Genomic DNA, 21,931 nt, shown 5'->3' on the forward strand with positions numbered 1-21,931 from the left:
GTGTCACTCCAGGACCTTGCTTCAGACATGTAAGATCCCCTGTCCATTAAACCATCGATGTCTCTGTCACTGACTCCAGGCTCTTTCTTCTCGAGGCTGGGCCAGTATAAGGCTTGCTGCCCAACAATGCCTATATCATGCCACACAATTAAATTAAATTGAGATGGATCTAAGATCTATAGCTCAAACTAGACAGCTTCTACAAGAAAATATGGAAGAAAATCTTTGTGATATGGAATAAGCAAAGAAAGCTACAGGGCTTCCCTGGTGGCGCAGTGGTTGAGAGTCCGCCTGCCGATGCAGGGGACGCGGGTTCGTGCCCCAGTCTGGGAAGATCCCACATGCTGCGGAGCGGCTGGGCCCGTGAGCAATGGCCGCTGAGCCTGCACGTCCGGAGCCTGTGCTCCGCAACGGGAGAGGCCACAACAGTGAGAGGCCCGCATACCGCAAAAAAAAGAAAAGAAAAAAAAAGAAAGCTACAGACACAAAATGAAAAAAAAGTCCATAAATTGGACATCATCAAAATTAAAACTTCTGTTCATCAAAGACGCTGTTAAGACAAGGAATGAGCTTGTATCTAGAATATGTAAAGAATGCCTACAGAGAGACAAACAACCCAATTTTAAAGGGGGAGGAGGGGCAAAGGAACTGTAAGAATGGTCCACAAGCATATGAGAAAGTGTTTAACGTCTTTAGTCATCAGACAAATGCAAATTAAAGCCACAATGAAATATCCCTCCCTACACACCCACTCAAGTGGCTAAAATTAAATAGACTGACAATGGCAAATGTTGACAAGGATGTGAAGCAGTCAGAGCTCTCATAACACTGCTGGTAGGGACATAAAATGGTACAACCACCTGGCTAAAAGTTTGGCGGTTTCATATAAAGTTAAACATTCACCTCCCCTTTGACCCAGCCATTTCCCTCTAGGTATTTACCTAAGAGAAATGAAAACACAAGTCCAAAACAAAACAAAACTTATACCAGAATATTCAGAGCATTTGGTTATTCATTATAGCTCAAAACTGGAAACAACCCAAATGTCGCTCAACAGGAAAATAAACAAACTGTGCTGTATTCATACAGTGGGGATAAAAAGGAATAAACTACTGATACACTCTACATCATGGGTGAATCTCACAGATATTATGCTGAGCTGGACACAAACAAGTACAGACTATGTAATTCCTTTTATTTATTTATTTTTATCTAGTTCCCTGACCAGGGATCATCAAACTTGTGCCTCCCTCACTGGAAGCAGAGTCTTAACCACTGGACCACCAGGGAAGTCCCCGTGACTCCTTTTAAATTCAGTTCTAGAACAGGCAAAACTAATTTACAGTGGAAAAAAAAAAAAATCAGAATACTGGTTGCTTCCCGAGGGGTGGGGGTTGGGATTGACTAGGAAGCGACATAGTGGAACATTCTGGGGGAAGAGAAGGGTCCTCTATCTGAATCAGAGTATGGGTCCCATGGGTGTATCCATTAATAAAAGTACAGTTAAGATTTATGCATTTCAATGTATGTAAATTTTTAAAAATCCGGTTACACCTAAAGTAATTTGCAAGAAGTGTAGGCTAGTTGGCCTTAAAACAATGAACAGATGCAGGGGACATGGGTTCGTGCCCCGGTCCGGGAAGATCCCACATGCCGCGGAGCGGCTGGGCCCGTGAGCCATGGCCGCTGAGGCTGCGTGTCCGGAGCCCGTGCTCCGCAACGGGAGAGGCCACAACAGTGAGAGGCCCACGTACAGCAAAAAGAAAAAAAAAACAATGAACAAAATCAGGTACGATATACACATGTGCACACGTGAGGGGTGGGTTCATACAGGTGGTGCACACACAGACATCTCCCGGCTCTCTAAGCCTCCAAGGTGCCCCCCGACAGATGCAGAGCCAGGTTAAGCTCCCCTCGCATCTGCACTGCCCTTGGGCTCCCCTGTCCACTGGCCTGTATGAAATCAGAGGCCTCCTGGGAAGTGGTTCCTGAGGAGACAGCATCTGGACCAGCGACATAAATTGGGTCTGTGTGGGGACCAGAGACAGCTCTCCTAGGACGCCAAGAAGAAAGCCAGCTGAACCTCCTGCAGCGGTGGTCATGGGCCGCAACAAACGCTTGTCCCGACTGTCATGCCCCCACTGCAGAGCTTTCTTGAAGAGGGGAAAGCAAAGCCCCTGCTGGTGTCCTTGAGCCCTTCTTGCCTCCGCCCAAGAGGGGCCCCAACATCCTTCCCACAAATGCCTCCTCACCTCGTCCATACAAACTTGGTAGGTGTGACGGGGGCTGACACCCCCTCACTCAACCCTGACAGAGGCAGGTGGGTGGTCTCTTTTCCCAGTGAGAACAGAAGACAGGGGGCAGGAACCAGAGGGAAAGTAAGAGATGGCATCGGGCCTGGGGCAGTGCTACAAGCTGGAAAGGAAACCCCAGCACCTCCCCACCCAGGCCAGAAAGTGGCCGGTGGACAGTTCGGGAGCCTGGGAGGGCAGGAGGCCGAGACCCAGCACAGCTCTGCACAAAGGGAATGAAGGGAGTGCAGAGAAGGCACCTCTGACCTCCTCTGTCTTCCCCAACGTGTGGGGACTTTGCACGTGCCTGACCCATCACTGAGGGTTTCGAGGGCATCGGTGAGTGATGGAGAGCAAAGTACCAGGGGGGCAAAGTACAGGCATGAGACTTTCTGCTCCCCCCACAGCGGGCACCCCAGCCCTCCTTGTTCTCTTCGGGAAAGGAGGAGGTCTGGGGTGGAGGAGGCTGCCCTCAGACTGGCACAAAGCGGGATGGAGAAGGCTGAGAAAGGGTCACCTCCCAGCCGACCGGGCCAGCCCAGGCCTGGTGGGGCTCCAGAGACGAGTGTGACAATTCAGATCAAGGACACACCAAGTCCCAGCATCACCACCTTCGATAGAACGCCCCGTGCACTTACTGTGAGCTGGAAAAGAATCAGGAGGGTCAATCCCAACCCCTTCAAGCCCAAAAGGCTGTTGTATGGTTGGTCCCAGGGGGTCGCTCAACCCCTGTGCTTGCCATTAGGGTCCCTTCCAACTCCCCCCCACACCTCCCCATGAAGCCATCCTCACTCCTCTCCCTGCCACTGAGAAGCCACATGACACACTGCAGCTTGTCGCATGCTCAGCCATATGGTTTCTCCTGCTCAGTTAAGGCCCCCCGAAGACAGCAGGTTCTTTGAGGGACGAGGACGGCGGCCTCAGTTGGACCACACGGGGCCTAGCGCAATGCTGGGCACACACCCGCTCTCCTTGGTGCCTGGTGATCCGTTTGGGCATGAAAACCAGATCATAAAAGATGTGGGCTTGGAAACAATCCACAGCATTCCCAGGGAGACAGCCCCAAGCCCCTCTCCCAGCCCACCCTGCGCCATCCACAGCTTGAATTCTGGTCGGGAACTGGGCTCTCATTCTGCCCATCTGCTCAGCGTCTCTTTGGTGGCTTTTTCTCAGTTTCATATTAGCGAGAAAAAAAAAAAAATTCCTTTGAAAACCACAAGCAATGAGGTGGAGAAGGGGGCGTAAAGGACCAGTTGCAGCAGGCGTGCCAGTAGAGGGCAGGGGCCTGGGGGGCGGGGGGTGCTTCTCGGGCTGGAGGCCAGCTTCTGCTCCAGCAGTCCCTTCCCAATGGGGGAAGTAACTAGAGGAGGTTGTCCCTGGTGTGTGGGGTGGGATGAGAGCATCTTATCAAAAATGGTTTGGGTCTTAGAACTAAATTTACTCTATGACTACAGGAGGAACACAGCTATCTTCAATGGGACCTTGGCCAAGTCATTTCCCACCTCCGGGCCTCCAGCTTCCCTAAAAAGGAAATGGATCGGGCTTCCCTGGTGGCACAGTGGTTGAGAATCTGCCTGCCAATGCAGGGGATACGGGTTCGAGCCCTGGTCTAGGAAGATCCCACGTGCCGCGGAGCAACTGGGCCCGTGAGCCACAATTACTGAGCCTGAGCGTCTGGAGCCTGTGCTCCGCAATAAGAGAGGCCGCGACAGTGAGAGGCCCGTGCACCGCGATGAAGAGTGGCCCCCGCTTGCCACAACTAGAGAAAACCCTCGCACAGAAACGAAGACCCAACACACTATTAATTTAATTAATTAATTAATTAATTTTTTAAAAAAGGGAAATGGATCACCCATCCCTGACATTTTGTTACTCCCAAGCTAATCAATACCAAAGGGGTTTCACTGCCACCCCTAACCCAAGCCTGCACTGCCAAGGGAACCAAGTGAGACCCTCCTCCACTGCCCAGATGCTGGGAGGGTGGGGGTGCTGATGGAGCTCCAGGGCCAGTGACCCTGGAGAGATTCCAGCCTCCACCCTCAGTGTCTCAGACCTCGACGTGCAGTAATAACCTGGGGAAGTTGGGAGGTATCAGCAAAGCAGAGGCCTAATCCCACCCTGGAGAGGACATCGCAGGCAGGAGCCCAGACCTGCACAGGTGACTCCACAGGTGAAACGGATAGGGAAGGAGGGGGCTTCAGTCCACATCTTGAAGAACACATGTATTCAGGCTTTTTTTTTTTTTTTTTGGCTGCACCGTGCAGCATGCGAACTTCCCCGACCAGGAATCGAACCTGTGGCCCCTGCAGTGGAAGCGCGGAGATTAACCACTAGACGACCAGGGAAGTCCCTGTATTCTGGCTTAATTTAGAAAAGTATTACCTGGAGAAAGAGGGTCTGCTGGGATAGGAGATTCAGACAAAACCAGAGGAGTGGAAGGGAAGTGCCTGCTCCTCCAACCTAGATTCCAGAATAGTCAACACACCATAAACATCTACCAGAACTAGGAACCCACAGAACAGGACGCAGTCGCTGCCCTGAACTCAACGCAGGGACGCGTTGGGCTAACAACATGACTTGGTAAATGCAGTCCCGACACGGCTGCTCCCTCTGTGCTGAGCAGGCTGGGGAGAGGTAAATGAGCATCGTAGTTTTTGTTTGTTTGTTTGTTTGTTTTGCAGTACACGGGCCTCTCACTGTTGTGGCCTCTCCCGTTGCGGAGCACAGGCTCCGGACGCACAGGCTCAGCGGCCATGGCTCACGGGCCCAGCCGCTCCGCGGCATGTGGGATCTTCCCGGACCAGGGCACGAACCCACATCCCCTGCATCAGCAGGCAGACTCTCAACCACTGTGCCATCAGGGAAGCCCGCATCGTAGCTTTAAGTAGCCACCAGGACACTAACCCCAGAGGCCACCATGAGCTCCACATGGTACTCGGCCTCTCCACCGTAGTTGACACATCTGCCCATCCCTCTCACCATGTCCCCAGCCTCATCCACACCAGCCTTTCCTTGGGGAGGCCACCCCCAGAATCTCCCATCTTCTCACTCCATCCTCTCCCTGGAGAGTTCACCAACCCACCCACCCCTCCATCCCCAGCTTCAATTCCCATCTCTACAAAAATGACTCCAGATTTTTATCTCCAGTCACACCCTTCTTCTGAGCCTGGCCCCCAAATACCCAGCAGCTCAATGACACCCCCATTGGTGTCTCAAGCATGTCCAACTCAGCACTTAGAACTTAAATCCTCATCCTCCCTCCTGGGTCACCCCCTCTCAGATAATGGCTCTATCGTTTATCCGGTTGATCCAAACCTGGGACCATTCTTGCTTCCTACCTCTCCCCAAATCCTCGTATCTCACCAATCCACCTCCTGGGAGATCTCTGAGATCTGACCACTTCCAGGTGGCCGCAGGCCCTTCAGAGTCAGTCCTCTCCCACTGGACTCCTGCAGTGGCCTCCCAACTCACCCCACTTCCACTCCGTTCCGTCCCACACATCCTCCATACGAGCCAGGGTGACTTTGCAAAAGTCCTGTCACCTTACTCCTCTGACTAAAATCTTCAATGACTTCGATGCCCCTAGTTAGGATAAAGCCCAAAACCTTGAGCAAAACTTCCACGGGTCTGCCTCCTTGTCCCTAACTGTGAGCGCTCTAGCCATCCTTGTTCCTCGAGAATAAACGTCTCTCCTGCCTCAGGGAGGACGGAGCCTACCGCAGTGCTTCTGGAGCTGTAATGTGCACGTGAATCACTAGGGAATGTTCGTAAAATGCAGATCCACATTCAGTGGTCTGCAGTGAGGCCTGAGAGTCTGCATTTCTAAGGAGCTCCCAAATGAGGCAGGTGCAGCTGGTCTCTTGGCCTCACTCTGAGTGACAAGCATCTAGAACACTCTCCTCCACCTTGACTGCACTTCTGCTTCACTAACTCCTACTCCACTCTCAGGGTTCAGCTTAAGCATCACTTCCTCAAAGCCCTCCCTGACCCTCTCCAAGGCTCGATTAGATCTCCCCTCCACAGACCTTATATTGTCCGAGCTATGCTGTGCTTCTCCTTTGGAACATTCATCACACCTAACTGTCCATTCCTCATTCTTGAAATTATTTTTTCAACTTCTGTCTCCGTAGCTGGATGAAAAACTCCAAGAGAACAGGGACCATACTGCCTTGTTGCTACTAGGTGCCCAGTGCTCAGCACTAGACCGGGCACATGGTCAGCACGTGTAGCACAAAGCTGTTGGTCTTGCCTTCCCTGCATCCGTTTCCTCTTCCTCTCATTGTAGCACCTTCAATTTTCCTTAAACCGCCACCCCTCCCCCATTATCCTTTCTTACAGTTTAGACCAGGGGTCCCCAACCCCCGGGCCATGGACCAGTACCAGTCCGCGGCCTGTTCAGAATCGGGCCGCACAACAGGAGGTGAGTGGCGGGCGAAGCTTCATCTGTATTTACAGCTGCTTCCCATCGCTCGCATTACCACCTGAGCTCCACCTCCTGTCAGCATCATGGTGAGTTGTATAATTACTTCATTATATATTACAATGTAATAATAATAGAAATAAAGTGCACAATACATGAAATGTGCTTGAATCATCCCGAAACCATTCCACCCCCCCCCAACCACCGCCAGTCTGTGGAAAAATTGTCTTCTACGAAACCGGTGCCTGGTGCCAAAAAAGTTGGGGACCGCTGGTTTACACGGTGGGCAAGAGACCCAGGTCTGGCCAATCAGAGCCTTCCATCTCTGAGATAGACATGTGACCTAAGCCCAGCCAATGAGCTTCCTCCCTGGGACGTTTGTTAGAACTACTGGGGAAAAAATGATACTCTTCTTTCCACTGGAGTTACTTAGCAAGTAGGATCTACTGTCACCATCTGCCACCACAGAGCCAGAGCTTGACAAAGGATGAAACACAGAAGAGAAATGGTAAGAGACGGTTTTCGTAGATGCAGCCGTGCCTGGAGTCTATACTTGCCATTACAAAGGCAATAAATTTTCTTCTATGCTTAAGCCAAAGCGAGTTATGTTTCTGTCACTTGCCACCAAGAGTCTTGACTAACGCAACATTCAAATAAATATTGGGTGTTGGGTAAATTAAATGAGCACATAAGTAAAGCCTGCCAAGAGAACTCAGTGACTCCTCCTAGGAGACTTTCAGAATTCCTCCCTGCAAACTCCCGCCATCCATGAGCAAAGAGACAAGCATCCCACACCCAACTCTGCAGACCAAGGGACTAAAACTCAGAATGGCGATATGTCTCAGCAATACCCTGTGCAAACAAGCCACGCCAGCACCTGACTCGGATGCCAGCACTGTGACTAGGCTGACGAAGGTGGTCTGGCTTTCAATGCCCCTGGGTACCCCACCAGGAGGACAGCAGAGCTGTCTTCTAGGTCAGCCCCTGCACCCTACTCACTCCTGCATTCCTAACTCAACCAGGACAGGCTCTGACTGCCATTCTGTGATATTCCCCCTCAGTTCTGTGTGTGATAGGCATTCAGTGGGGGGTGATAATGGGAAGATGGCTTTTATCTACCTCCTTTGAGGGTATCACTTTGCAACAGATTAGGTCAGGGAAGAGGGGGTACAACAGGGACTCCCAGGAAAGAGATACCTAATTATTTCCCTGTGAGTCACCTTGTAGCAGAACCCCAGGACCTCAGATGACTCAGGTGACGTCTTCAGAGCTAGTCCTCACCTGGCAAAGTGTGAGGGAGGTGCATTGTTGCCTAGGCAGGATTACTGGCTGAACCAAAGTCCTCCCTGAGGGCCAGCTCAGGCCCATGTGGCCATCCTGCCAGGAAGACTGAACAGTAAAGGGGGAGAGCTCGGTGTAGGGAGGATGCAGCCCCCTCAGGGTCGGGGGATGCAGTCTCCCAGGAAAGAGACTTGGGAATGAAGTGCTAATAGGGAAAGAATTACTGGCTCCCAGAACCTCCAAGGCAACACTCCCACAGAGATTAGGGTGACAGGGCCAGCCCAGGAGGCCAGTCAGAGGCAGGTAGAGCAGCACACAAGTGCCATTCAAGTCCCAGGAGGGTCCCAGCCCACAGGACCCCTCCTTTCCCACCCCCAGCCCCAGGCAGCCCTTCTGGGCAGTAGCCCCGTAAGGCTCCCAGCTGCATTCTGAGTGTCCCCACTTACTCCCACCTGGGCCCCTTGTGCCGGAACCTACAGCTCCACAAGGCCTCTCGCTGATCACCAAGGATCCCGCCCACCCCATTCAGCCCCAGTCTATTTCCTCACCGCCCCCTGACACCCCTGAATCTCACAATCACACTTTCCTCCTACACTGGTAATCTCAAGTGGACGCTGCCCTCAGAGGTGTGGAGACACTCCAAGGCCCCCATGGGGACAGAAGCAGCTGGGCCAGGGGCCAAAGCAACAGCACTTTCCCCACCCACTTCCCCTCCCCACTTACCAGCCGGAAGCCTCTTACCTTCATGGTGGGAGGCGCAGTGAGAGGAGGGGACAGCGGCCGGTCTGGGAGGGTCACATCCGAGCTGTTGGCCAGCTCCTGCTTCCTGTTAGGCCACAGAACACAGAGGAGGTGAGTGGGGGCCTGTCTGCCCCTCCCCTCTCTCCTCTAACAGCAGCTGGGCTTAAGGACACAGTCTAACACATGCAGAAAATAGAGCCAGTGCATTTCTTTGCCAGGATGTGCTAAAATCTTAGGCAGAGCTATTCCCAGTGTGGTTCCTGCACCACAGCATCAGCATCACCCAGAAACTTGTTAGAAATGCACATTCTCAGGTGCACACCAGACTCCCGGGTGACGGGGCCCAGGAATCTGTGTTTTAACAATCTCTCCAGGTGAGTGTGATGCTGAGTTCTGAGAACCACAGGTCTAAAAAGATACAGGACTGGGAAGGAAAAGAAGGGGAGAGGGGTAAACGTTTTCAATTCATCCTCCCTGGGGGGACCCCTTTGTCCCTAAACACACACACACACACACATACACACACACACACACACACACACACACGCCCTGGTCAGACTTTGGGAAGACAGGGCTGCCTGCTGTGTATGCTGCAGGTAAAACTTATTTTAGTCCATGTGGGCTAGGACCGTGGAGAGGCAGCTAAACAGAGTCGTGTCACCATGACAACACAATTGCGACAAGTCCGCTGCTCTCACACACTCCCCACTTTCCATCTGGCCCTTGCTGGTGACCAGGGAGTGCTAGTTTACAGTCCAATCAGTAGGGAGAATGTGTGCCACGGAAAAGCCTTCAGAGCGATGGTTACGCACAGGGCCAGCTGGGCAGAACCTGGGGGAGTCTCCGGACGAGGGACTCTGGTGTCCGGGACGTGCCCTGGCTATATCCTGGGACAGGAGGGAGAGGCAAGGATAACAGGATTAAGAGCCTAAGAAGACCAGGCTGAGCCACAAAGCCCCCAATTTTGCAACTGTTTGCTCCTCCAGAGCCCCACCCTGAAGCAGCCAAGAGTCAGCCCCCAACCTGGTCCCACTTAAATGACCAAAGGACCCCCACTGCCACCTGGAGAGAATGCTTCTGTACTTTGTTCCAGCCCATGTCCTGCCAATGCGGGTGACAGCTCCAACCCCAAGCCCCCTTCATGAGAGAAGCCATGTTCCCTACAGACCCCCGCCCTCCGTCTTTCCAGAGGAAACCCTGGCCCTGGGGCTCAGACACCAACCCAGCCTGGCTCCCCTCAGCCCAGGCAGGCCCAGCTACCCTGGCACAGCCCCTGCCTGTCCCTGTCACCTGTCCTCCAGGGAGCCAGGTAAGGAGGCTGTGTGAACATCTGGCTTGGTGGAGGATCCATGTGACCCCATTAACCTCAGCCCTGCCAATCCCCCTTTCTGCACCTCCACCTGCCTTCCTCCTCCTTTATTCCTGGACCTTGGACTCACTCCGATGACTGGAGAGTGGGGTCCCCTCCCTCCTGATCCAGACTGTAACTAACACAAGAACCAAAGAGCCAAGACTCAACACTCAAGACATGCGCACACACACGGTCACACACAAAGGAACGGACGCAGCTCCTTCTACTTCTCAGTCAGAGCCATCAGCCTCCCCTTGCATTTATGGCCTTGGATGTCACCCTTGTGGGTAACATCCGGCTGCTCTGGCCCTCGCCTGCCTGTGGGTCCAACAGAGCTGGGTGGGAAACAAGCTTGCTTCCCCTATAGCCACTCTACCCTTTCCAAGCAGGCACTGCTCCTCCTCTAGGGCCTGCAGCCCGAGACTCATGATGATGGAAAAGGAAGGGAGGAAAGATGCTCAGAGAAGGGGAGCATCACCCTCAGGTCCCCTGAGGTGAGGACGGACAGGGCAGTTCCTCGGTGGGTCTGGGAGCCTGGAAGGGAAAACCATGCAGGGAAGGGAGGGGAGGCAAGCCCCCACGCAGAGTCTACAGGACTGTGTGGGGTTAGCTGAGGAACTCTGGCTTACTCCCCCTGGAGACGGCTTGTGGGCAAACGTGACCAGTAGCCGCCCTGGCTCTCTGGGAACACAGACCCTAAAGGAGGGCAATGCCAGCAGGTTTTTCACATCAGTGATCGGGGGACCCTCATATACATAGTCACACTGTCCGGTTCTCTCCATAAGGTGGGAGATGTCCACGCCCGCAGGACCAGAGCAGCTGAGATTATTATCAAGGTCCCTGAGTCCCAGGCAAAGGGCCCTCGTACCCAGCCCCTCGTGGACTAAGCCTCTCTCCCCTGAGCCAGTCTGTTCTCCCTGGACCAGTCTCCAGGAAGTGGTGAGGACTATCACATGGGAGCACGGGACATCTGCCAGAATGATTTCCCAAAGGATGCTTGGAGCCTGGAAGGTGCTGGAGCAGGAAGGAGCACCAGTGGCTACCGGCCTCCTGCTAGCTCCAGGGCCCTGTCCAAGACTCCAGAGGGGACACCAGGCTGGGCAGAAGGCATGACCACTGCCCTCACAGAGCACATGCACACTGATGGCCGCAAATCAGAAACTACCCTGCCTTGGTACCTAGGTGGCTTGGAATGGCTTTACGGGAGGGGATGGGTCACACGGCACCAAACCCTACTCTGGACTTCAGCCCTCCCTCCTAGGAGCCAAAGGTACTTATTTAAGAGCTGACTGCCTGTTATGGATTGAATCATGAACTGCCTTAAAGATATTCTGAAGTTTTTGTTTTTGTTTTTGTTTTTTTGGCCACGCTGTGCGGCATTTGGGATCTTAGCTCCCTGACCGGGGATCGAACCCGCGCCCCCTGCGTTGGAAGCACAGAGTCTTAACAACTGGACCACCAAGGAAGTCCCAAGATATTTTGAAGTCTTCACCTACCGGTGAATGTGACCTCGTTTGGAAATAGGGTCTTCGCAGATGTACCCAAGTTAAGATATGGTCATTAAGGTGACCCCTTAATTCAACAGACTAGTGCCCTTATAAGAGGAGAAGGTGGCCACCTGAAGACACAGACACACAGGGAGAATGCCAAGTGACAACAGGGGCAGAGGTTGGAATGATGCACCCGGAGCACCAAGGAAGGCCAAGGATTGCAGGCCACCATCAGAAGCTACAAGAGGCAAGGAAGATTCTTCCCTGGAGCCTTCAAGAGGAGCATGGTCATCCTAACACCTTGATTTTGGACTTCTCACCTCCAGAACTGAGACAATAAATGTCTGTTGTTTTAAGCTGCCTGGTGTGTAGTACTTGGTTAGAGCAGCCCTAGGAAACAAATACACTGCCCGAGTCCCATGTTCTAGCCTTGGCTTTGTAATTGGAAGACCAAAACCCAAAAGGATGAAATCCCTGCTTCAGCCTCACCACCCCTGCTCTGGTCAGCTGGGCTCAACCTCACCCTGCCCCAGACCTCACAAACAATGACATTTGCGTGTGAGCCACCCTCCCAAGGACAGCCAGGCCCAGCCTAGCCACCAGCTGGTGCTAAGATAAGACAGAGTAAGAACATGGTGCTCAATGCAATTCTAGCCCTTTCTCAGCCAAACACATCACACAAACTGAGTGGTGAGAGTGACATGATTATCTCAAGAGATAACCTTGAATCTGCTCTCATTTATTATAAGCAAAAGGTAAATTATTAGCAGAAATGGTAACCTCCCTCTTATTTGTAATGACTTTCTTGTAACCCACAGTGATCTTGACACGGGTCATAGCACTAAGGTTGGAAACTGCCTCTCGAGCCAAAGCCAGCCCACAGGCAGCTCTAAGGCCGCAGGGTCCCAGACCTACCCAGGAACCCAGAAGAAGAGGGGCTGGTGACAGGCAGAGGAGGGAAGCAGGGAGATTACACACTCAGCTATAAGAGAAGGGTGGTAAGAGCAGGTGTGAATGCACAGGTCAGAAGAGCCTCCCGCCTCTGGGATCCTGGAGGCGCAGCCCACTCAGCTTCCCTCTGCCCCAGAGCTGCCTGGCACTGAGGTTCTCTACTCTGGGATTCTTTCCCCAGCTAGGAGGGCTCAGGGAGGCCGGGAGAGGTCCTATCTGGCTTTAGCCAAATGTAAATCTCAGGAGGAAATGATCAAAGAGCCGGGAGAGGAAGCTGAGAAAGCAGGGGGATGATTCACCCGGATGGGGCTGTTCACAGGGAACTGGGCAGACCTCCAGGCAAAGACGCCACTTACAGCACCCAGGCTTCCAGGGTCCTTGCCTCCAGCCTCCAGTGTCTCTGCCCCAGACCATTTGAAGTCATTGCAGCTGTCATCTCTCCCACATTTCTATGAAAAGGACCTATATTAAGAATCAAGAGATTCCTGGGTTCAAGTTTGTCTCTACTTGCTACCCCACTGTGTGACCTTGGTTACGTTACCTCACCTCTCTGTGTCCCAGTTCCTTCCTCTGCAAAGATGGGGATGATAATGTTCTGAGGAATTAAACATAATGGCTGTGAAATAAAATATAAAGTCCTATACAAATGTAGACCATTATTATTATAACTCATAAAATGGGGATCAGGTTTCCAAGTGGAAAGAGAGAAGCAAGGGTCCAGGGCTGTTTACGTGTCTTTGAAAACATTTCTGGCATCTCAAATAAGCACCAGTTCTAGCCCCGGGGATCTACTGTCAGGATCGTAACCATTGGTTAATAATCAACAACAGGAAAAATCCCCTGTAACAGCAGATGGCTCTGGGGACAGGTTTAAGCCCTCCCTCTGGCACAGAGTTTCTCCAAAACCTACACACTCTCCTTGTCTGCATCTCCCACTACACCCGTTCCCCAGCCACCCTGCCATGTTCGGCCCTGCTTTCTCTTGCTTTCCAAGTAGCCAAGCTAGAGAAATGCATACAGCTGGCCGCTATGAAGAGCTTCCCAGGAAAACCAAACCAAAAGGAACGAGACACATCATCACAATAGCCAAAAGGTGAAAATAACCCAAGCAGCCATCAACCGATGGATGGATAATCAACATGGTCCCTCCACACACTGGAATATTATTCAGCCATAAAAAGGAATGAAGTACTGATACATGCTACAACGTGGATGAACCTCAAAAACATGCTAAATGACAAAAGCCAGAAACAAAAGGCCACTATTACACGATTCCATTTATACGCAATGTCCAGAATAGGCAAATCCAGAGACAGAAAGCAGATGAGTGGTTGCCGGGGGCGGGGGCAGAAGGAGAAGGGGTAGGGAGGGTCTGCTCACGGGTCCAGGGTTTCTTTTGAAGGTGATAAAAATGTTCTGGAACTACGCAGTGGTGATGGCACAGCTTTGTGAATATACTAAAACCCATTGAACTGTACACTTTAAAAGGGTGAATTTCATGGTATGTAAATCATACCTCAATTTTTTTTTTTTTTTTTCCCTGTGGTATGCGGGCCTCTCACTGTTGTGGCCTCTCCCGTTGCGGAGCACAGGCTCCGGACGCGCAGGTTCAGCGGCCATGGCTTACGGACCTAGCGCTCTGCGGCATGTGGGATCTTCCCGGACCAGGGCACGAACCCGTGTCCCCTGCATCGGCAGGCGGACTCTCAACTACTGCGCCACCAGGGAAGCCCTCTGGCTGCCTTTTGATGGCCCCGGGGGCTGTATGCAGGGTCTTACATTCTGGAGATGCTGGAGATGCTGAAGATGCTGAGTACGGTTTCCTGACTAATCCCACCTGTTGAAAGCAGTGCCTTTCTTCCCCACCCCCAGCATTCTTAAGTACTTGCAGCATAGTACTTAAGAACTTAGGAGAGGGCTTCCCTGGTGGCACAGTGGTTGAGAGTCCGCCTGCCGATGCAGGGGACACGGGTTCATGCCCTGGTCCGGGAAGATCCCACATGCCGCGGAGCGCTAGGCCTGTGAGCCATGGCCGCCGAGCCTGTGCTCGGGAGAGGCCAAAACAGTGAGAGCCCCGCATACCGCAAAAAAAAAAAAAAGAACTTAGGAGAGGGTTTTGGAGTTCCAACTTTTCACATTTCCAAACCCTGCATAACCAACTAGACCATAAACGATAGGAAATAAAATAAAACAAAATGAAACTAAAAAGCTTCCAGAGAAATCATCATAAGAAGGAGATACGATGGGAAGAAAAGGGAATTAGAAGCCAGGACTGGCTCCTACCAGCTCTAGCTGTGACAAGCTGGACCCTCAGAGTCTTATTATCTCTGCTTTCCCCTCTGCAGAATGGGCAGGCTAACCCCAACTCCTGTTCCCTGCACTGGACTTGGAAAATTGCGCTCAACTCTTCAATATGACTAGAGTCTTAGACAGTTTTCGTGGTGGCAGAGAATTGTGTGGTCATTGGGCAAGCCGGGCCAGGGGGAGGGACAAGCAGGGACTGGGCTGGGTATGGGCTGGGGGTCCCTGCCCAGAGGAATCCACCTTGCTGTCTACAGAGACCCAAGGCCAGAGGCACAATCATGTAGCCCTCATTCCAGCAGCCAGCTGTGCTGGGGCATCCCTGTGGTTGGAAACATGTCCGCGAAGTTCTATCCATCATGGCAGGACAGCCTGGCAGATGCTGGAGTAGAGGGCCAGGCTCCAGCCTCGAGGGAGGCGGGCAGGCAATGTGTACAGTGGATCAAAAGCCCTGGCGTTCTGGTCCGACAGACCTGGGTTTGAATTCCAGTGCCACCCCTGATTAGCTGTGTGACCGTGACCAAGTTACTTCGCCTCTCCCCACCTCAGCTTCCTCATCTGTAAAATGGTATAATAATACTCACCTCCTTGGGTGGTCTGAATAAGGCCTGTAAAGCACTTGGCACAGTGCCTGGTCCACAGCAAAAACATAATACCTGGCCGCCATTGACATTGCCAAGGCTGCCGTCAGATAAGCTGGAGGGAGTGGGCATGGTGGTGGGACACGAAGGCAGAAAGCCAATCAGAGAGCAGAGAGGAGGCAGGGACGGCTTCAAATCCGAGGGAACCTGGATGCCCACCTACTTCAGACAGGAGAGTCCAGCCACTGTGTGGGGGCCGCCAGGCCCTGGGTTTGTGCGCATGGCTTGATCCCAAGCCCCAAGGGCCCAGACATGGGGGTGAAGACATTACTGTCCACACTCTGCAGGGGCCAGTGTAGAAGGGGAGAAGGATGCCAGCCCAGCAGAACGGGCGGGGGAATGGAGGGAGGGAAGGGGACACGGGATTCAGGAAGGAGAGGCTCCAACACGTAGAGGGATTGAGTCCCGATCCCCCGCTTGGAGAGCCCCTTGGGAAGGGGCAGGTGTTGCTCACCTGTCCGCACCTGGCAGGGCGGGCTCTGGTGACACATCCTATTCCCATGCACATTCTAAGAGGATCCAGGAGACTCAGAGCACAACTCTGGACCTTCAAGGATGCAAAACTCCCCAGGGAATGCAACCCCCACCCCACCCCACCGTGCCCACCCAATCCCAGGGTTCACAGACGCAGAGACCAGCAGAGCCGGGAGAAACCAATAGAAGCCACCCAACAGCCTGATCACAGTGACGAGGACACTGAGGCCCAAAGAGGCAGAGGGAGATGCCCAAACCCCACAGCAAGCCTCTCTCTTCTTCTCCTGAGAAGAGCTGCGGCGCCCCGGGTCACCTCAGCATGAACGTGGGAGGTGAGCAGGTCACGACATCTCAGGAAGAACCTGAGGAAGCACGGCTGGTTTATGGACAAACGTTTATAAAGCATGAGTGCCGGGGCCCTGTGTGAGGGGAGAGGTGGGGCAGGGGCTCCGGGGATCTACGGGTCTACGGCTGCGCAGGTGTGCCAGGTGTGACTCTGCCGCAGGCCAGCACGTGGGACCAAGGGGAGGCCGGGGCGATGCTCCGTGCCTGCAGCTGCAAAGAACATGCTGGCGTCTCTGGGCGTGTAGGGGGAGGATGGCACTGCCCTTCCCTGGAGGACCCTGAATCCCTAAACTGGGCCAGGGGTAGGAGAAAGGGCAGGTTTCAGGAGGAGCAGCACATGACAGGGCAAACCAGCCATGAGAACCAGCTGTGGCCCCCGGCTTGGGGGGTGGACACAGCCTCCCTCCCGGCATTACAACTCAGAGGTGATGGACCAACCCGTCCACAAGGGCAAACCTGCACACTCCCGGGAAAATACGCCTTTACTGAACACATAAGCTTTAGAACTGACTCAGGCCATAGGGTTCGCACGAGGAAGCAGAGACTCAGAGGGGTTCCATGTGGGCCTGAGGGTCACAATGTCAGAAAACTGGAGAGTCGGGCCTCAGCCCCAAGATCTCCGACTCCAATTCCATGGTTCCTTCCAGTCACAATGAGAAAGCCAGCTCTGCCGGGCCCAAGGGCCCCAGCGGCATCTGAAAGGAGGACGCTGGCCAGCAGCTTCCACGTCCTTTAAGCTTGAGCTCTTGGGGACCAAGGATGGGCTGTGTGTCTTAGCATGGGCGGTGACATCAGGATTATTTACACGCCTCTGAGAAGACAATCGGGGAGGGAGAAGTGAAATTGCAAAAGCCATACTGGAGGCACAGCGCACCCATGTGAAAGACCCATCTGCCAAATGTGCACTGTGGGTTATGGGTTAAAACAGATACAGAATAAAGAGGGGGCCAGGTCTCCTTGGGAGATCAGCTAAGGTTATCGAGGAGGTGACAGCTGAGCCAGACCTGGAGGGAAAGGCCAGCATCTGTCTGGGAGAGAAAGAGGAAGGGGAAAGGTGCTGAACAGAGGCACAGAGGAGTGAAAGCAAGGAACACTATGGGGCCGCAGAGGAAACACATGCCTGGCACTTAACAGGCCCTCAAAAAGGAAAAGTGAAAACGAGCAAGCAGGCCTCAGGGCCTCTCACGTACTAGGTACTGTTGGAAGTGACCCACATATCCTATCTCGTTTCACACTCACGACAACCCTCTGCAGCAAATATCATTAACCCCACTTCATAGATGGGGAAACTGACACTCAGAGAGGTTTGGGGAAACTGACACTCAGAGAGGTTAAGTTATTCGCCCAAGTTCCCACAGCAGGAAAGTAGCAGAGCAAAGCTTGGACCCACGCAGTCTGGCTCCACAGTCCACGATGTTAACCACGGTGCCACCCTGCCTGCCGGGAAGAGCTAGAGCCCGTCAGGACAAGCATCCACATCGCACTTCCCCGGGTTGGGGGGGGGGGCACGCTTCCCTGCGGGCACCTGAGGTGATCTGGGGTGCCCTTTATTGCAATAATCGCTTATTGATCTTCTACTTGTGGCAGGCCACCCTGATCTTCCCTTTATGCTAGTGACATAACGTCACCTTCTAAAACGAGTTCATTCAAGTTTTTAAAACTGAGCCAGTTAAAGAAAACTATTAAGTAACGGATACAGGTGTCACACAGACGTGACAGAAGCACTGAAGGTGGTTTGGGAAACAGGCACTGAGCCAGCTGAACTCTGTCTCATGGGCAAAGGGGAGCGTGGACGTGGAAGGCAGGTGGCTGACCTGCAGGGTTTTGCTGGAGGGCCCCAGGCAGCAGAGCGGAGGACGCAGTGACTGGAAGGGGAGGGGCGAAGGGAGGAACAGCATGGGAGGGGCTCCATTCCGCTTATGGTCACAAAAATGAAAGGAAAGGGTCCGATCCATCAGGCATTTCATAGCCAAAATTAAGGGCACTTGGTGACTAAGAGAAAAGGAGGAAGAGACAGCCAAAAACGTGAAAAGACTAGGGTTTCAGAAAACTGAGTGATGCTTCAACCATGACACAGACAAAGGAGGAGAACTGGGTTTGCAGAGGCGGACGATAAAGCGTTCATTCTGGATGTGCTACAGCTCAGGAGCCCCTGGGATCCCCAGGTGGGATCCGAAAAGAACTGCAGCCTAAACAGAGACACAGGTGTAAGGAAAACAGAGGCAGGAGCTGAGGCCATGAGAGGAAAGGAGGCCCCCAGGGAGAACAGGTAGGGCTGAAAAAGCAAAAAGGAACAGGAGCCTTCAGCAGGGCAGATAAGAAGAGGTGAGAGGGAGGACCATGCCCGGATGGAGTCTGGAAGCCAAGCGAAGGGCAAGTGCCAAGGAAGCGATGGTGGGCAAGTCACCCCATTGTCCAAGAGGCTCCATGTCCACAGCACTGAGGAAATAACCTGCCTGCCTGTCATCCAGCCCCTAATGTACTGCATCACTTGAAAACTGCTGAGTGAGCAGCTTCCCTCACGTGGTCAGCGGTTCTGCTTAGCACCGCCTGGCCTCAACTGAGGAAGCTACATCATGGTCAGAGCAAAGGCAGCCAGCTCACAAGGTCACAGCCCCAGACAGCTTCAGAATCAAAATCATAAAGCCACGGAGTCAAAAGGCACAGAATATCAGCATTTTCCCAACCTGTGCGGATTTCCTGACCTGGATAGCAAGTATATGGGTGCTCATTTCGCGCTTCAGTTTGGACATAGGACGTGTATCACAATAAAAAATAATTGTTAAGCAGTTCTCTCTCACTTTCTTTAGGAGAGATGAATATAAATATGGATATGGATATAGAGCTAGAGATAGAGACAGATATACTCTTAAGCCTGCTGAGACTTTATGATGAACATATGAGACTGATCACATGCATTTATTTTGCTTCTCTGAAGCCCCTTAAAAAGGTGTGAAATGGGGGGCTTCCCTGGTGGTGCAGTGGTTGAGAGTCCGCCTGTCGATGCAGGGGACACGGGTTCGTGCCCTGGTCCGGGAAGATCCCACATGCCGCGGAGTGGCTGGGCCCGTGAGCCATGGCCGCTGAGCCTGCGCGTCCAGAGCCTGTGCTCCGCAACGGGAGAGGCCACAACAGCGAGAGGCCCGTGTACCGCAAAAAAAAAAAAAAAGGTGTGAAATGACACAAGCAAATGCAATGGAAGAAGAAAATTCAGCCTAGAAGAGATTACAAGTGCCTGGAAGAAGGATGGGGGATGGATGACCTGGGGGAGTGTTTGATACTTGAGACATTAAGTCTTTGGACCCCATCACCCAAACTTTCACTTCCTCACCAACCACATGACCTCATCAACCGCCACCACCACCACGAGAAACTGAACCATTCCTAAGAAAAGACAACATCTAGGTTCCTCCAATGAAAAGGGCAGCTTACTACCCAATCATCACCCTGCATGGAAACCCCCAGGTGCACGCCAGCCCAAGCACACAGGGCTCCCAACCCACTTCCAGTACCTCACTCTTAAGGACCTAGGGACAGCTAAGGGTGGCCAGACATTTGAGGAAAGCCTCCAACATAAGCAAGAGACATCAAAATAAACAAGAGGAACCTGAAAGAAACAGACACTGCAAGGAACCAATGGAAAATTCAAAATATACTATAAAGTAATATAGCCTCAGATATAAGACAAGATTTTACATGCACAACACAAGGAGAGAACACTGTAAAAATGGAATGATCAGGAAAGAAAGAGATCTCAGAAAAGAGAAATATGATTGGAAGGCTAAGTTGAGGAAGTCTCCCAAAAAGTAGGACAAAAAGATAAAAATATGGAAAATGAAAGAGAAAAGGTAAAAACATCAGAGGATCCAATATCTAACCAATAACGTTTCCAGAAAGAGGTAATAGAGAAGAGAGAAGGGAGTTGTGGTAGCTAGTCTCCAAAGGTGGCCTCCCAGTGAGTATATCTCTTGGTATTGATGCACTTGTACCGTCCCCGCTGCCGCCTTGAATCTGGGCTGGCCCTGTGATTCACTTTTGACTGACAGAATGGGAAAGAAATAATATTACTTAACTTCCAAGGCTGAGTCATAGGAACCCCTGAAGGTTCCACCTCGATCTCTAGGAACATTTGCTCTAGGGAAAGCAAACCAGCATGTAAGAAGTCTGACTATCCTGAGATTGCTGTGCCATGGCTAACACGTGGAGAGGTTGCATGGAGAGACACCCAGCCAGCTCTCAGATGTCCCAGACATCTCAGTCCATACAAGTGAAGAAACCATCCTGGACATTTCACCCCCAGCACATGCAAAGAACCGAGGAACCAAGCCAGAACCAAGGCCCCAGACATATGGCCCCAGCTGAGCATCCCAACCAGCCATCTGAGCCACCCAAGATGAGGTCTCAAACATAGTGGAGCAGAGATAAGCCATCCATCACCAATGGGCACTACCTAAAATCCTAACACACAGAGTTTGAGCATAATAAAATGGTTGTTGTTTCACCTTAACAGGAGAAATTTATCAGAGAATCAGTACAAGAAAACTTCCCAGAACTGAAGGAAGGACCTGAGTCTCTGGGTCCACTGAGCACCCAGCATAGTTAATGACAAAGGATCCACCCCAAACATTGTCAGGGAATTTCAGAATGCCTAGGTAAATGAAAAATCATCCACAATTCCAGAAAGGAAATACAAAAACACACCATATACAAAGGAATGTAAATCAGCATATCATCAGACTTTTCAACAGCAATTATAGAATCTAGTACAAACAATGATATAATACCTTCAAAACTCTGAAGGAAAATTATTTTCAACCTAACATTTTATACCCAGGCAAACTATCATGCAACTGTGAGAGTAGAACAAAGATATTCTGAAATATGCAAAAGCCCCCAAAAATTTACCACCTTGCACCCTTTCTTGGAAGGCTACTGTTAAAAAGCAGCCATCAATCCAGCAGAAGATAGAAAGTTCTGGAAGTGAGGTCTCCTGTTAGAAAGAGTAGAACTGACAGGATATGCAGTGGGCATAAGCTTTGGGGTGGGGGAAGAAAAGCTATTAAAGGAATTATGGTAGAATAAATTAAAATAGTAAAAGAAAAATAAAGATAGGTATATAGAAAACTGCACTAACAGGGGAAACATGAGTTGCTCATTAACTCTCGGAAAAATAAAAGGTTATACAAGAAGGGAAACACAATTATAGCACCCTCTTTGGCTCAACAATAAATAATATTTACACAGTTATAATAAGTAAACATGGACTATTGAACTGAACAACAACAAAAAAATGGTGCTAGTGGAAGGATACACTGCGCATTAAGTGTCCGCAGGTCTTGGCTAAATTCCTGGTAAAACCTGGGAAGGAAGGAGCACGCCCCGAACCCACCTCCAGAGTGGCCAACACTGGGGTGTTTTAAACCATCCATGCTAAGAAACCACCCAACACTCTGTTGGCATTAGGAGTCACCCTATCACAGAGCAAACCAGCCTCCCAGCTAAGCTATCACTCCAAGACTCTGCCTCTTAATTCTATTTTTTTTTTTTTTTTTTTTTTTGCAGTATGCGGGCCTCTCACTGTTGTGGCCTCTCCCATTGCGGAGCACAGGCTCCGGACACGCAGGCTCAGTGGCCATGGTTCACGG

General features: G+C 51.8%; 1 protein-coding gene across 1 annotated transcript in view; it reads right to left on the reverse strand.

Annotated features, from left to right (window-relative positions):
- Positions 1-21,931, reverse strand: part of RAP1GAP2 (RAP1 GTPase activating protein 2) — a 178,857-nt gene that overhangs the window by 90,623 nt on the left and 66,303 nt on the right. Inside the window, exon 2 of the mRNA XM_060082924.1 lies at positions 8,734-8,818. Within this exon, the coding sequence (XP_059938907.1) occupies positions 8,734-8,818 (85 nt within the window). The remainder of the gene's footprint in view (positions 1-8,733; positions 8,819-21,931) is intronic.

The sequence above is a fragment of the Mesoplodon densirostris genome, chromosome 18 (assembly GCF_025265405.1).
Source record: "Mesoplodon densirostris isolate mMesDen1 chromosome 18, mMesDen1 primary haplotype, whole genome shotgun sequence".
In the NCBI taxonomy this organism is placed as follows: Eukaryota; Metazoa; Chordata; class Mammalia; order Artiodactyla; family Ziphiidae; genus Mesoplodon; species Mesoplodon densirostris.